The 13,436-nt window shown below is 43.7% G+C and overlaps 1 protein-coding gene across 10 annotated transcripts in view; it reads right to left on the bottom strand.

The window, feature by feature from the left end:
- smarcd3b (SWI/SNF related BAF chromatin remodeling complex subunit D3b) overlaps nt 1-12,511 on the bottom strand; it is a 32,360-nt gene extending 19,849 nt beyond the window's left edge. For 2 of the 10 annotated variants that reach the window (XM_031850059.1, XM_031850067.1), the window contains exon 1: nt 1,590-5,584. In XM_031850059.1, the coding sequence (XP_031705919.1) occupies nt 1,590-1,667 (78 nt within the window). In that variant the 5' untranslated portion in view covers nt 1,668-5,584. Of the gene's footprint in view, nt 1-1,589; nt 5,586-12,173 lie in introns of those variants that run through there. The other 8 variants (XM_031850061.1, XM_031850062.1, XM_031850063.1 and 5 more) reach the window with 6 other exon arrangements.
- Between the last annotated feature and the right edge of the window lie 925 nt (nt 12,512-13,436).

Genomic DNA, 13,436 nt, shown 5'->3' with positions numbered 1-13,436 from the left:
GAGAGAGAGAGAGAGAGAGAGAGAGAGAGAGAGAGAGAGAGAAAAAAAAAGAAAAGCAGAGGGAAATATTTGGCTTGGAGCAGCCAGAGACCTCATCAAGGTTAATTGGTCTGTTGAGAGGACACGCTCATCTGGCTCATCAATCACCTGCTCCATTGTTTCCTAAAGTCTGTCTCTGCACACGGGGCTTCAGCTCCACAGCCCCTGTAATGACCGCTCCTGTCAAACAGTCAATACCTCATCTTGTTTCAGTGGATAAATCTACCTGGTGTCAGTACGCCAAACATCAGCTCTGATTAAAGCGCCTGCAATCGGATCTCAGTTTGACGAACGGTCAAAGAGTCTTTCTTTGACCTTCTCCGTGTACTTGAGGATTAGGAAGTGATTCCAAGTTTCAGGGCCTCCGTGCAGAGGTGCAGTTCAACGGGAAGTTAAAAGAAACCACATCGCATGTATGATGTAGGAGTCAGGTCATAGTGGAGTCATTGTTGGGTCAGAAAATAGTGAAATTGTGGTAGATTCCTACCGCAACTCCACAAAATCTCTGTTTCTGTCATTGCATATCAAAGAAAACTGAACATCATCGGGTTTTAGGGTTTTTGGGTCGGACGAAACGAAACATTAGAAGATGTCACCTTGAGCTTCGGGAAGTTGTAATGTGTATTTTCCATTTGACTATACACTGAGTTAAAGATACGTCAAACAATAGCAGGCTAACTGTTTGAACTCACAGATTACATGCACACTGTGACATCGTTACTGCCGTAAATCACCATCTTATTTACACACTTGAGTCAATGTCAAAGCCACGTCTGCTACAAACTTTCGAGTGTCGCCGACTCCGACATCCTCCTCATTCATTCAGCTCTTTACCAAAAACAAACTCCTCCGTATTCTGCCATTAACTCCGGTAACAGTTGCTCAACCTCTGACCCGAGAGCAGCGCTTGACTTTGACATTTCACACATGAACTGGACCGATTTGTATCTGCACGACTTCCAGGAGTCGGGGCTCCGTCTACGCTACTACGTCCGTCCGTCTATCTGTCTCGTGACCTCACAGGTTCAAATCCTTCCACGCCGAATCAACAGCACGCTGCCTGCAAGGCTACTCTCACTGTGTTGTTGTGAGTGGACTCGTCATCCCCCCCCCATCCTCTCCTCCATCCTCCCTTCTGTCTGTGACTCTCTCTGGGAAGCAGTATGCTCCTCTGTTAGCCAAAGGGGGAGCTGGCTGCTTCTCTGCTGCTGCTGCTTAGCTTCTATTCCTACATGTACCCATGTATGTGTGTGTGTGTGTGTGTGTTAGAAATCCTCTGCTCCCCATCCTTCTCCTGCTCAGCTCCATCCATCCATGCTGCTCCACTTCTTGTTCTCTCAAGCCATGTCCTAACAGGCTGGGATCCAGAGGAGGGTGGAGGGTGGTGGAGGGGGGCTGAAAATAACCTTCACATGGCCAGCTTTACCCAGCTATCTCTCACACACAGACCGCTGCTGCTGCTGCGCCGACTCATGCACACACACACACACACACACACACACAGATGCATGCCAGCTCCCTTCATGGGAATGACGGACAGCGCCACTCACCACTCCATGGACCAGGAACTCAAACAGTTTGCTCTTGGTGGCTTTCCTGGCTCCCCCCGCCGTCTCCTCCGTGGCCATTTGCTCGGTCCCCTCCGTTCACCCTGCTTACGTCTCCTCTCTCCTTCTTTTGTCTTTCCCTTCTCCCTTCACCCAGCCTCCTGTTCCCCTCCCCTGCTCCACTTTCCTTCTCTTTGTGCTCTCCTTCACAGCACTGCTGCCTGTCCCTGGCTCTCTCTCTCTCTCTCTCTTCCCTCCCTCTGACTCTATTTTGAATGTGCAGCAGCCCTGCCTGAGTCTCTCACTGTGTGTGTGTCTAGCTCACTTTTTAGTTGAGCTGCCTTTCAGGAGCCCTGCACGTCGCTTGGAGGTGGAGTGGATGGGGGGCTGTGAGGGGGTCTGTGAGGGGGGTTTCAGACAGCCCACCCTGCCGCTCCCCCACACAGCTGTTGCATTCCATTGGTAGATAAGGGCACGCGGCGAGGCTGCCGTTTGGGGAAGGTTTGAATCAGTTCCTCTCTGCTGCAGACACACACACACAGACACACACAGACACACACACACACTGGTGGCCAACCCAGAGGCCATGGTCAGCGCACACAGACCTCTGAGTCCTGGACATTATGCTCTTAAAGGGGCCACGCTGCACATCATTAAACATGTGCACATACACTGCCATATGATGGAGTCGTGACGTGGTGGTGATGACGAGGAGGAAGAGGAGGAGGGTTGGTTTCTCAACTTAAAAAAAAAAAAAAGCCACTCCAGGCTGGGTCATTTGTCTTCTAAAAGCCCCCCCCCACTTCACTGGAGCACGAGGCCACGTCAAGAGCACCTTCACTTCCTGTGTTTCAGTCAGAGTGCATTCATAGGTTACGAGTATTTCCTCCACTCGCCTCATTAAGTTTTTTTTACCTTTCACCCAGTAGTGGGCCCGGAGGCTGCATGCAGGCCGTGTGGCCACAGAGTAGTGGCAAACAAACACAGCAAGGTGACCGTGTCACTTGACACGTGTTATTGGGTGCTGTTAGGGAGGAGATTTCTCCTCTAAATGCAATAAAACTGAAAAGGTGAAAGACCAAGTCAGAAGGATGTGAAGTGAGGAATAAAACTACTTATTGAGGCACGGTAGAAGGTTATGTTTCCCACTCTAGTAACACACCACACAGGTCATTACTGAGACTAAAACAACCACGCCACGTAGAAGACTACCACTCCGGCCCCTCTGTCGTTCTCTCCCTCCCTTCTTCCAGCCATCAGATCAAGGGAGTGAAATATTCATGAGGTTATTTGAATGACAAAGGAGGTGATTCAGAGGTGGGGGGGGGGGGGGGGTTGCTTGGCTTTGTGACACAAGACGGCATCATATTGTCAACCGTTTTCCTCTTCCTCCGTTCTGCCGGCGCGAAACAAAAACTGCAGAAAAGTGTCGAACCAGGTGTCACAATAAGGAAATTACCCCTCAGGAGGTGACGGAGAGCTTTGACACCAAATGTGTCCTTCAATTATCACATTACGACGAGCATGTTCCTTAAAAAAATAGAGTCAGAGATAGATGTTCTTCTGAAAGCTCTGCAGTGGGTGTGTGTGTGTGTGTGTGTGGACAGCTGGTTAGTGGCCCTGCAACATCCAGGCCGGAGGTCAAGACCTTCTGGAGGACTCACCCTCCCTCAGAGGCCTCTCAAGCTGTTTGTTTTATAATGCATGCATGTGATCCATCACTATCTAAAGACGCCATTGCTGACAGAAAAGTTGCATCTAAAAGGAGAAGCAGGAAGATCAAAATGTACGTCCTTCAAATTCCTTCGCGCGCCCCAGATTATTGGATTGGATTTATCGATGAGCAGAAGGGGCCCTCTCACATGTGTTGCTGACGGCTTCTGGCATTAGTTTGCTTGGTGGCGACACCTGGTGGTGAGATGACTGTACTGCAGTGGTCTTTAATCCAGTCTGCGAGGGTCTGAGGAACACGAGGAACCCAAACCTCTGCAAAATGCATCTGTGTCCTGCATTTAGTCAAATACTGCTAAAAATATCCGCCCACTATGCATTAAATTAACCTTGTGTTACATATGTATAACACGATTTTTAATATATTCATCACACAGACACACAAGCACAAGGTGCGCGTCTGAATGTCCTACAAGGTCCAAAAAACTAAACCCCGTCGAGCGTATCCACGCTGATTTTTTGAGATTGTACCAAACCTCGCGTTTCTCACCACGTGGGTTCTACGATAACAAAGAGATCCGGCGGCTCGGGCGATGCAAAAAGGTAGCCTTCGGCACGGGGAGTACCCCCCTGGCGGACCCCCACAGTCTCCCTCACCAAAGCCAGTCAGTCTCACCAAATGGTAATGTCCCAGTGTGTAGCAGACAGGGGGGGCAGAGGGGGGTAAGAGAGCAGCGGTAGTTGTATTACTGACCACCAGAGGGCGCAAACAGCCAGGCAGGGAGGGGCCGACTGCTTTGAACTCGTGTTTAAATTCATCAATTCCGTATTCGGCCACAAGAGAGAGACAAAGCACCCACACTAACAGTCACGCTTCCTACAATGCAGTATGCAAACTGTCTAGCTGTGTTTTCTAACCTGCGATACTGGCTGCAACCATCGTTTCATAGTGTATAATAGTATTATAGTATAATAGTGTATAGTGAATACTGGGTACTTTCACTTCTTCAAGCCTCTGTAGAAACTTGACACAATCTAGGGAGTAGTGCTTTAAATCAGAGTTATTTCCATCATGTATTACGTTCTTAATCAATCGATTAATCGTTTGGTGTTTTAAATGTCAGAAAATATAGTGATGTATGCCTCGTCATTGTACTCCAGAAACCCAAGGTCTGAAACTGACTTGTTTTGTCCAAAACCAAAATATAAAAATAAAAAAAACAGAGAAAAGCAGGAAAAACTCACAAATGACATGCTGGAACTAAGCAATGTTTGGCTTTTTTGTTTGAAAATAGACTTCAATGTGATGCTGTGATGAGGGATCACAGGAAGAATTCAAAGTTTTTCTCAATAACAGCTAATAATCATCACTAAATAAGCCCAAATCTATGCTAAAGGTCAGAGTAAAACGTCATTTATTGGAGTTAAACAAACAACCCCACATCAGATTCTGATTCAAATCTTTCTAAATTCCTCTGATTGGTGCACGGAAGTACGTGACATCACCTTTTTCCAAGTGAGCCCCGCCTACTTTAAACCACTAAGAAAAGCAAGGAGATAAAAAGAAGAGAAACATGAAATAACAAACTGTAGCTGAAATGTTAATGTAGAGCAGCATCACTCATCGTAATTACATTTAAAAAGTGTTTTCAGCGTCTTTAAAGGGTCTCAAATCAAAGATGTCTGGTGTTTAAATGAAAGGACGCGCTAACATTCAATAAAGATCTCAAAGTGGTTGAAATATCGATAAGCAATTACCTGAAAATCAATTAAGTAGCATTGCAGTTGTATTTTCTTCTTCTATTTTCTCCAAAAGTACACATAATGAAGTTCATTAGTGGTAAGAAAAGCCTGGTGAAGGAATCTGATTGTTTTTGCTCTCTTTAGCCGAAGAAGGAAGGAAGGAAGAGAAATCTATACATTGATGGTTTTAGCCCCGGAGAGGAAGGAAAAAACAGTGAGAGAGAGAGAGAGAGATAAAGTATACAAAGCTGGTGCTGATGTGAAACCCACAGCTCCCAGTGGCAACGTTTACATTCCAGAAACCAGGAACCTGCCCTCGTCCTCGTTATTGTCACAGACAGATGGGGCGCACGAGGGGGAATATACGGACTGTACTGAAGTAAAGTCTGATTCCCTCCCACTGCTGGGGCCTCTCTCTCTCTCTCTCTCTCTCTCTCTCTCTCTCTCTCGCTCTTTTTTTTCTTTCTTCGGTTTAAGAGCTGCACACAAAAACCAAAGCTCAAGCTGCTTTGAGGCCGGAGCTCTTGGAAAGCTACTCAATGGCCCCATCAGCTAACCATCAAAGGGTCCGCACAAAGGCATGCAGACCTGCACCTTCACTGGGGGGGGGATTAGGAGAAAAGTACATTTCAGGGCCCATTTCTTGTGGCTTGGCATGTGTATTGAAGAGGAACCTAGAGAGAGTTGGAGAGAGAGAGAGAGAGAGAGAGAGAGAGGGAGAGAGAGAGAGAGAGAGGGGTCTCCCCTGGTGCCTGAGAATAATAGGGCATCTGCTGATAGCTTGGGATAAAAGTGATTTGGTACAATAAACCACGAGGAAAATAGGGGAATGTTTTTTTGCACAAAGCCGCAGTGCTTTGCACCTGAAGTGAGAAGCTGCAGAGTTTAGGGTTGCAGACTTCGGATTTCATGGCTTGTTTGGGACAAAGCATCTTTATCCAGACAGCGTTTATGGTTCAGCTCCTTGGCTGCTAGCTCAAAAAAAAAAAAAGGAGGCATTGTGGGAGCAGATGGAAAGCAGAGCCGCGGTAATGAGCCCCAGTTTTTTTCCCCGTGCAAGCAATGAGCAACACACACACACACACACACACACACACACACACACACACACACACACACACACACACACACACACACACACCGGAACAAGGCCTGAAGCTGTTACCTGCTTTGGGGGCATTTCCTGTTTGCGCGAGCCGTGACGACAACATAATCTATGAAGAAGCTGAGCAGCCAATCGACCGCAGCGGCTTCAAAACTGGAGCAAACAGCAGCAGCAGCAGCAGAACTGATACAGGAGCTGAAACTGTAAAAACTAAAAAAGAAATCCCAACTAACTCAGCGCTGAAGTCAACGGGGTCAGCTTTGACACAAATATACAGCGAAAAACAATCACTTTCTATGAATGAAACTGACCCCGGCTACCATATAAAATTCCACAGGATGACAAATCAAAACTGGCAGAGTAATTCCACCGCGACACACTCTCCCTCTCTCTCTCCTCTTTCCTACTCTGCAATCCAGGCTCTGCATTAGGCCGGATCTTTCTGCACCTCCAGGATGAGAGAGAGAGCCGACAGAACGAGGCCAGGACTGGAGATGTGCAGGGCCGCATGGAGACCAGTGCAAAATCACAAGAGATGAGAAATCCGACACGGAGAGGAGGCAGAGAGGTGGCCGGGAAATCAACTGCTACGGTGTCTGCACGCCAAGGAATGACGGAAATGAATGAAATGTTATGTTGAAAAGTAGATCCGCTCCCTCAGCATCATAAGACACCATCCAGGTAGCAATCAGAGACAATCATCAATAAGCACTCACATAGTTTGTGCCTCTCATGTTTCACTACATGTCCTTTATAGACTCTAATTCCTAACACAGATCATTTAAAATGCCATATCTTTGCTCTTTTTCTTTTGCGTATAAGAATAAAAAATGTGTGAACATAACAAAAGTAACAACAATACTAATACAACTCATACAAATAAATTTGGAGTGTGAAAAAAGAATCTCAATAGAGAACAGACTGAATATTTCTCCCTCCAGATGGTTGTTAAATGACTGAACACATTTATTTCTAATTGATGATTAGCTTGTTGACTTGAGTCATTGGTGTAAAGATTGGTGCCAATAGGGGACAAAGAAATTCTATTCTCTTTGTTTTCGTCGACTAGTCGATTTGTCCACGTTAAATCTTGTGTTTACCAGAGATGTGCTCATATGTTTCTCAGCATGAAAAAAAGCTAGAAAAATATGACTAATGGACTACAGAAATCTGAGTCGACCAGGACCCAAACGACCGATTAGTCGACTAATAGACTACGAGCGGGCATTCAAAGGAGCTAATACTGTATTTACATATATGTTGAATGTTCATATGCACCTAAACCAATAACATATATATTCTGTCTCATAACTAACATGTAGAAATGTATATAACAGAAGCAAAAGTCAAAGATCTCCATGTACAGTTATATTCAGGTACATTACCATTATAGGGACTGTGTGGTTTGGTCATTTGCATGTGGATGACACAATAAACAACAACAACATATGTCACCTCACTCTTACACTAACAGTTTACAGATGCTGCGCAATAAATAACAACAAAAGACAACCAGATAAAGTAGCACCTTTAGCTCATGTCAGTCACAACAAAATCATAAGCACTTCATCCGTTCCCTTAAACAACTTCCCACGTATCTTATGGTATGAAGTGGAATATAAAAACACAAATGGTGCTCAATCCCAACAGTAGCACCCTCTTCTAACACATAAAGGCCTCGTAATGAAGTGGAAAGAAGCTGAAACAAATACTCCATTAATCAAAAGAGAATTAATCAGCAGCTATTTTGTTAATCGAGCTTCTTAAATGTGAAGATTTGCTGCTTTTCTTTGTCGTATACGTGATGCTACATTTATTATATTTCTGGCCTGATGTTCAGATAAAAAGAGCTGTTTGAAGACTTCACCTTGGGCTTGAGATCATTTTGACATTTCTTTCCACTTTATGTTTTAATTCATTGAGAAAATGATCATCTTAATTAATTAAAATAATTGTTGGTGGCAGCCTTGAATCCAATGATACAGGGAATCATCATTAAGACCTGATCCAGATAAGAAAAATACATTTTAAACTTTAATTTGTTTCTTTAATCATTTTGTTGTATGTAAAATATTATTAAATATGCATCAACATGCACACATAATACATTATCACTGCATGTGTTTTATTGGGTTGTACTGAAGCTCTCCAACAGTATTTGGTGCAGTATTGAGCATTAACATCTAAGTGGGTCAACCAGCCGCTCGCTGAACTGTAGCACCATTAGGACCCAGACAGTTTGTCTCTGAGTCGAAGGCACAATCTCATTAGACGGCCAATTCTACATTATGAATGGGAGTAATATGCAACTGAAAGAAAACCCCAGCAATAGTGCTTTAGGTAGGATACCAGTGATTAAAAAACACGAATATAATCTGTTGGCAGGCAGGGAGGACGCCATGTTAATTAGGTTACAAAGCGCTCAAATTTAAGACTATAAAAACCTACAATCTCTCAGAGGAAATGACTCAGTGGAGGTTCAGAGGGCTGCGTGAAAGTGGAGTTTATAGGTTGGAAATTGTATGAAATTTATCTTCAGTATTGCGGCTATAAGAGCCCTGTATGTCTGTCTGTGTAAAATATGCCAGAGCTGCAGCCTCTATATACAGCACAGTCTGCAGCACTCTAGATATAATATTGGTAGACATGATATTAAACTTTAATAATATTTAGCAAGGCTCCAACGGATTTTCATTATCGATAAATAATGCAGATTCTCTTTTTTGATTATTATTATATATAAGTGAAAAGCAACCATTACAATTTCCCAGAGCTGAAGGTGGCAAACTGTCTAAAACTCAAAAGATATTTAATTTAATATCATGTAAGGTAAAGAAAAAGCAGCAAATCGTCGCATTTCAGCAGCGTTTTGATTTTTGATTATCAAAAAGTGTTGCTGTTAAGTATTCCTCTAATCTCTGCTCGTTTCAGCCCTAATATTTTGTGAAACTAATAGTTTCCCTGTAAGCCGGGTAAGTTTCCGGGGTAACAAACAGCCATTGAGCCAGCACATTCCTCACCAGCCCAAAAAAAAAAGAGGAAGTGCTCCTTTGTCCGTTTATCCCTGCGAGTCACACAAAACACAAAGCCGGGGGAACATTTGATTGATACAAAGCCAGATCTGTATAGCTTTCCCGTCTCATCAAGCTCACTGCTGGTGCAGAAACAGTGTGGAAACTTATGAAAAACTCCAGAGCTCCAACACTCAGCGAGACATTGATTGACCTTGATTAGTCGCCCAAACTAAATTTCAAACATGACTGAGCAGAGTGAGTGGGGTGTATATATATATGAGGAGAGAGAGAGGGGGGGGGGGTCCTGTGCAGCTTTCCTTAAAAAGTCAGGTCATGCATTCTGCAGACTGTAAAAGGAGCTGATCCTCTGATCCTCCATCAGACCTCTGGAGCTGTGACGGCCCCCTCGCATACTAATGTGCCTGTTCTCCTTTTTCTTTATACTGAAGGGAATCTCTGTGCCAGCAGCTGGGTCAGGGAAGACTGTGGATTTTAATTAAGCTATTTTAATCCTGTTTTCATAGAGAGGTGTGCCTGTATCGCTGAAAGGGTTCAAGCACTCTCTTCTACGGCAAAGAATAATTTGACATAAAAGCAAATCAAAGGCAATAAATAAAATAAAAGCGATCACAAAACAAGTGCGGAGCAGCTCAAAAGCCTCCTGGTCAGACTACGTAAAACTGAGCAGCGAGAATAGAAGAGGCCGGCCATCCCTGCACCATTTCAGGGAAATTCAATGTAAATTGTATCTGGAAAGAAAGTCGTTGCACACAGGAAGGGATATGGAAAGCCAACACAAAGCAGCAATTTCTTGGAAACAAAGGTGGTTATGCAGTATTCTATGTTGCACCCAAATGCCAGCGTCTGTGTTTTATGTTTCATATAGATCATCAAACCGAAGTGCATGTGATGGTGCAAGCATCTGAGTCACCAAGTGCTCCATTACGCAACAGTTCTGTACATGAAACCAGAGCAGGAAAGATAGAGAGAGATGGAGAGAGGGGGACATCTGAGGCCTTTAAAGTGTGCAAAGAATTCAGCGACAACACATTCACAGAACATTTTACGAGGATGAAGGCCTCATCAAAAAGATTTCGACATCCTAAAGTCTCCCCTAAGCTTTTTAAGTTTTACTGACTGAGCTAGAATAATGAGATGACAATACCAGCACAATAACACACTTTGTCCTAATGTAATACAGTCACAAATTAGTGTTTCCCTTTCTTGCCCAAAGATAGTAAAGAAGACTGATAGCACTCTCATGTCTGTATGCTAAATATGAAGCTACCTCTAGCAGCCGGTTAGCTTAGCTTTGCCTAAAAAGTAAAAGGTGGAAAATATTAGCCTAATAATCCAGCATATCACCACATATCATCATAGCTTGTTGTTTTTATATTTTATATTAATACAGATTAAACAAATGATAAACAACATGTTCTTGAGAGTTAGCCAGGCTAACTATTTTCGGTTTCCATACATTCTTTATGCTAAACTAAGCTAACAAGGCTAGCTAAACTCTAGTGAATATATTGCAGGCTACAGCTAGAGTATAAAAACTACATTTTCCTTTGGATTAGCAAATGTAGATCTGGCCTCAACTGTACACTCCAATTTAATACAGTAAAAAGTAACTTTTCCCTTTCTTGCCTAGAGTTACAAGAAGATGGATAGCACTCTCATGTCTGTATGCTAAATATGAAGCTACAGCTAGCAGCTAGTTAGCTTAGCTTTGCCTAAAGACCAGGAGCAGATGGAAACAGTTAACACAGCCGGGTGCATTGACCAATAAATAATCCAGTATATATATACAAGGCCAGATAACGTGTTGTTTTACACCTTGTTTTTTTCATAGACTGTATATGGTTTGTGTAACGAGATATAACATGTTTGTGAGATTTAGCTAGAGGTTAGCCAGGTTAGCAGTTTCCAATCTTTATGCTAACTAGGCTAGCTAAACTCTGCAGAAAAACTGTCGACATATTCCTTTAATCCAGAGTTTAGTGGTTTCTCTACGTGCATAAAGCAGATGTAGCTCCAATAGAAGTGAATATGTTGCAGGCTACAGCTGGAGTATTAAAAATTACATTTTTCCTCTGGATCAGCAGAACTAGATCTGGCGTTAACTGAACACCCCAAAAATTCCTCTCCTGCTGCTGCTGTGCACCCACAGCAGAAACTTTCCCCGCAAGATCCAAAACACACATGCACACTTAAAGGAGGGGGGGGGCACTAACGTGAAGCACCATTATATCATTGTGTGAGCCCTGAAGGGCTCACACAATGATATAATGGTGCCTGATTCAAGGAGGGAAGGAGGGAGGAAGGGGGAGAGACTGCGAATGAATTAAAGGCATGCGTAAAGAGGCGAGCGGATGATCCTCTCTCTCTCTCTCTCTCTTGCTTGCTTCACCGTGCATCCCGTCTATTACTCCTCAAGTGTCTGTTTCCCACACCAGACAAGGTTAACAAGCCGCGCTGGTGTGTCTGCGTCGGCTGGAAAAAACGGGGAGGGGTGTGAGGTGGAGAGGTGGAGAGGTGGAGGGGTGGAGGTGCTGCAACTATACAGTGATGTGCTGTGTGATGATGCAGACTACAGCTACAGTAGCCTCACACAGTCCCCTTAAATATACAGTGAGCTGTGTGAGGATGCAGACAGTATAGCCTCACACAGTCCCCTTAAATATGCCCAACCATAGAGTGAGCTGTGTGATGATGCAGACAGGCTACAGTAGCCTTACATATGCCCAACCACATCCCACTCCCTGCTCAATATTCCCGGATACATTGTGCACCATGCAAGCTGTACACCGGAATAATCCTAAATACACCGTGAGGGTGGAGAATAATCCTGCTTTTATTTATTGTAGATATGCACAGTAAATTACAGCTATAGACGAGGTAAAAAAAAAACTCCGGTGCGCACTAATCCGGCTGGCAACGCGCCTACAGGATAAATAAAATAAGATAAAGAATAGTTTTAATGGTGGATGCGGATACGGAGCAGCGCGGCTGAGGCAAAGTGATGTGCAATAAAACAAATGGTAGCATCCATACCTTTCTCTCCATCACTATGCGCTCTTTTTTTTTTTTTTTTTAGGCTACTCAACAACAGGAACTGTAGGATGTGTCTCTCTCCGTGGAGGTGTCCGGGTCCAGCGCGGCGCAGAGCTTCCAGTCACTCCTCAACTTCCTCGCACGGCTTCTTCTTTTTTTTCTTCTTTGAAGACAGCAGCGTCTCTCCGATCACTTCCCCATTACTGGACAGCTAGGCGACTTATTAGCACTGGCCTGTGGGACGCCGAGTCGGGGATGGAGCCAGAGCCGGGATTGGTGAAGCCTCGTTCGGAAGGGGCGCATGAGCGCAGGCGCGGATCTCTCTGCTGGAGAGTCGATATAATGAAAAATCACCAGTGGCAGGGAGCGTCATCAAATTATCCTCAGGAGCAGGGTTTTTTTTTTTTTTTGGAGGGGGGGTATACTGTCCGATGCAAGCTTTAGCAAAAGGACTGTGACATGATGACTACAGGTTATTATTATAATGTGCGGTGCAAGAACAAAGACATTTTTTTTTCATTCTAGGCCTCAATGATGTTCTGAATAAAACCTGTTTACACCACCTTCAGCTCCCTAACCACATGGACTGTGGCACTTTCTCATAAAGCACCCTTTATGTAGGGGTTGCGAGTTGTAACTGCTTTATAGAGCAGTTATAGGGCGATATTAAGGACATTTGGTCGCCAGATTGTGAAAAATAGTCCCCCTTGGCTACACTGAATCACCTATTAATTGATTACCAACATTTATAACATTATAGTATATCATTTATTGTCAAGCTAGGTACATCTTTAAGTCTGCTTATATTTGTTTGGCTGTTTTTTTAATTTGTATTGTTCTGTAAATTTAAGTATATTAAGAGCGAATAGGAACTGGAGATTCTTCATTGTTACCAAATTTAAAGGACGATTACCAGCCAAACGGATTTCACAACCTGGCAACCCAAATTCAGCTCCTGTTAATGGGTTATAGCGGATATAAAAAGCTTCAGTAAATGATCGATTGACCATTAATGAAGCTATTAGCTAACCCCTTCATCAAGAAAGGTAGTATCTAAAGGGGAATATGAAATGCGTGAATGTAGGACTACTACTGAGATTTACTGACACCATGAGAAAATGCATATTAATAAGCATGGAAATATTATCACGATTAAAGGGATATAAAGACTTGTTCTCCGAAATAAGAGGTATTAAATGAGAAACATCCTATATTGCTTTCCTTTCATTTTTACATTTATTGCTTTTCCCCTGTTTAAGTTTC

The sequence above is a fragment of the Anarrhichthys ocellatus genome, unplaced genomic scaffold (assembly GCF_004355925.1).
Source record: "Anarrhichthys ocellatus isolate YVR2014 unplaced genomic scaffold, GSC_Weel_1.0 scaffold10, whole genome shotgun sequence".
Taxonomy (NCBI): Eukaryota; Metazoa; Chordata; class Actinopteri; order Perciformes; family Anarhichadidae; genus Anarrhichthys; species Anarrhichthys ocellatus.
The sequence above is the reverse complement of the archived record's forward strand: the minus strand, read 5'-3'. Positions and strand labels throughout refer to the sequence as shown.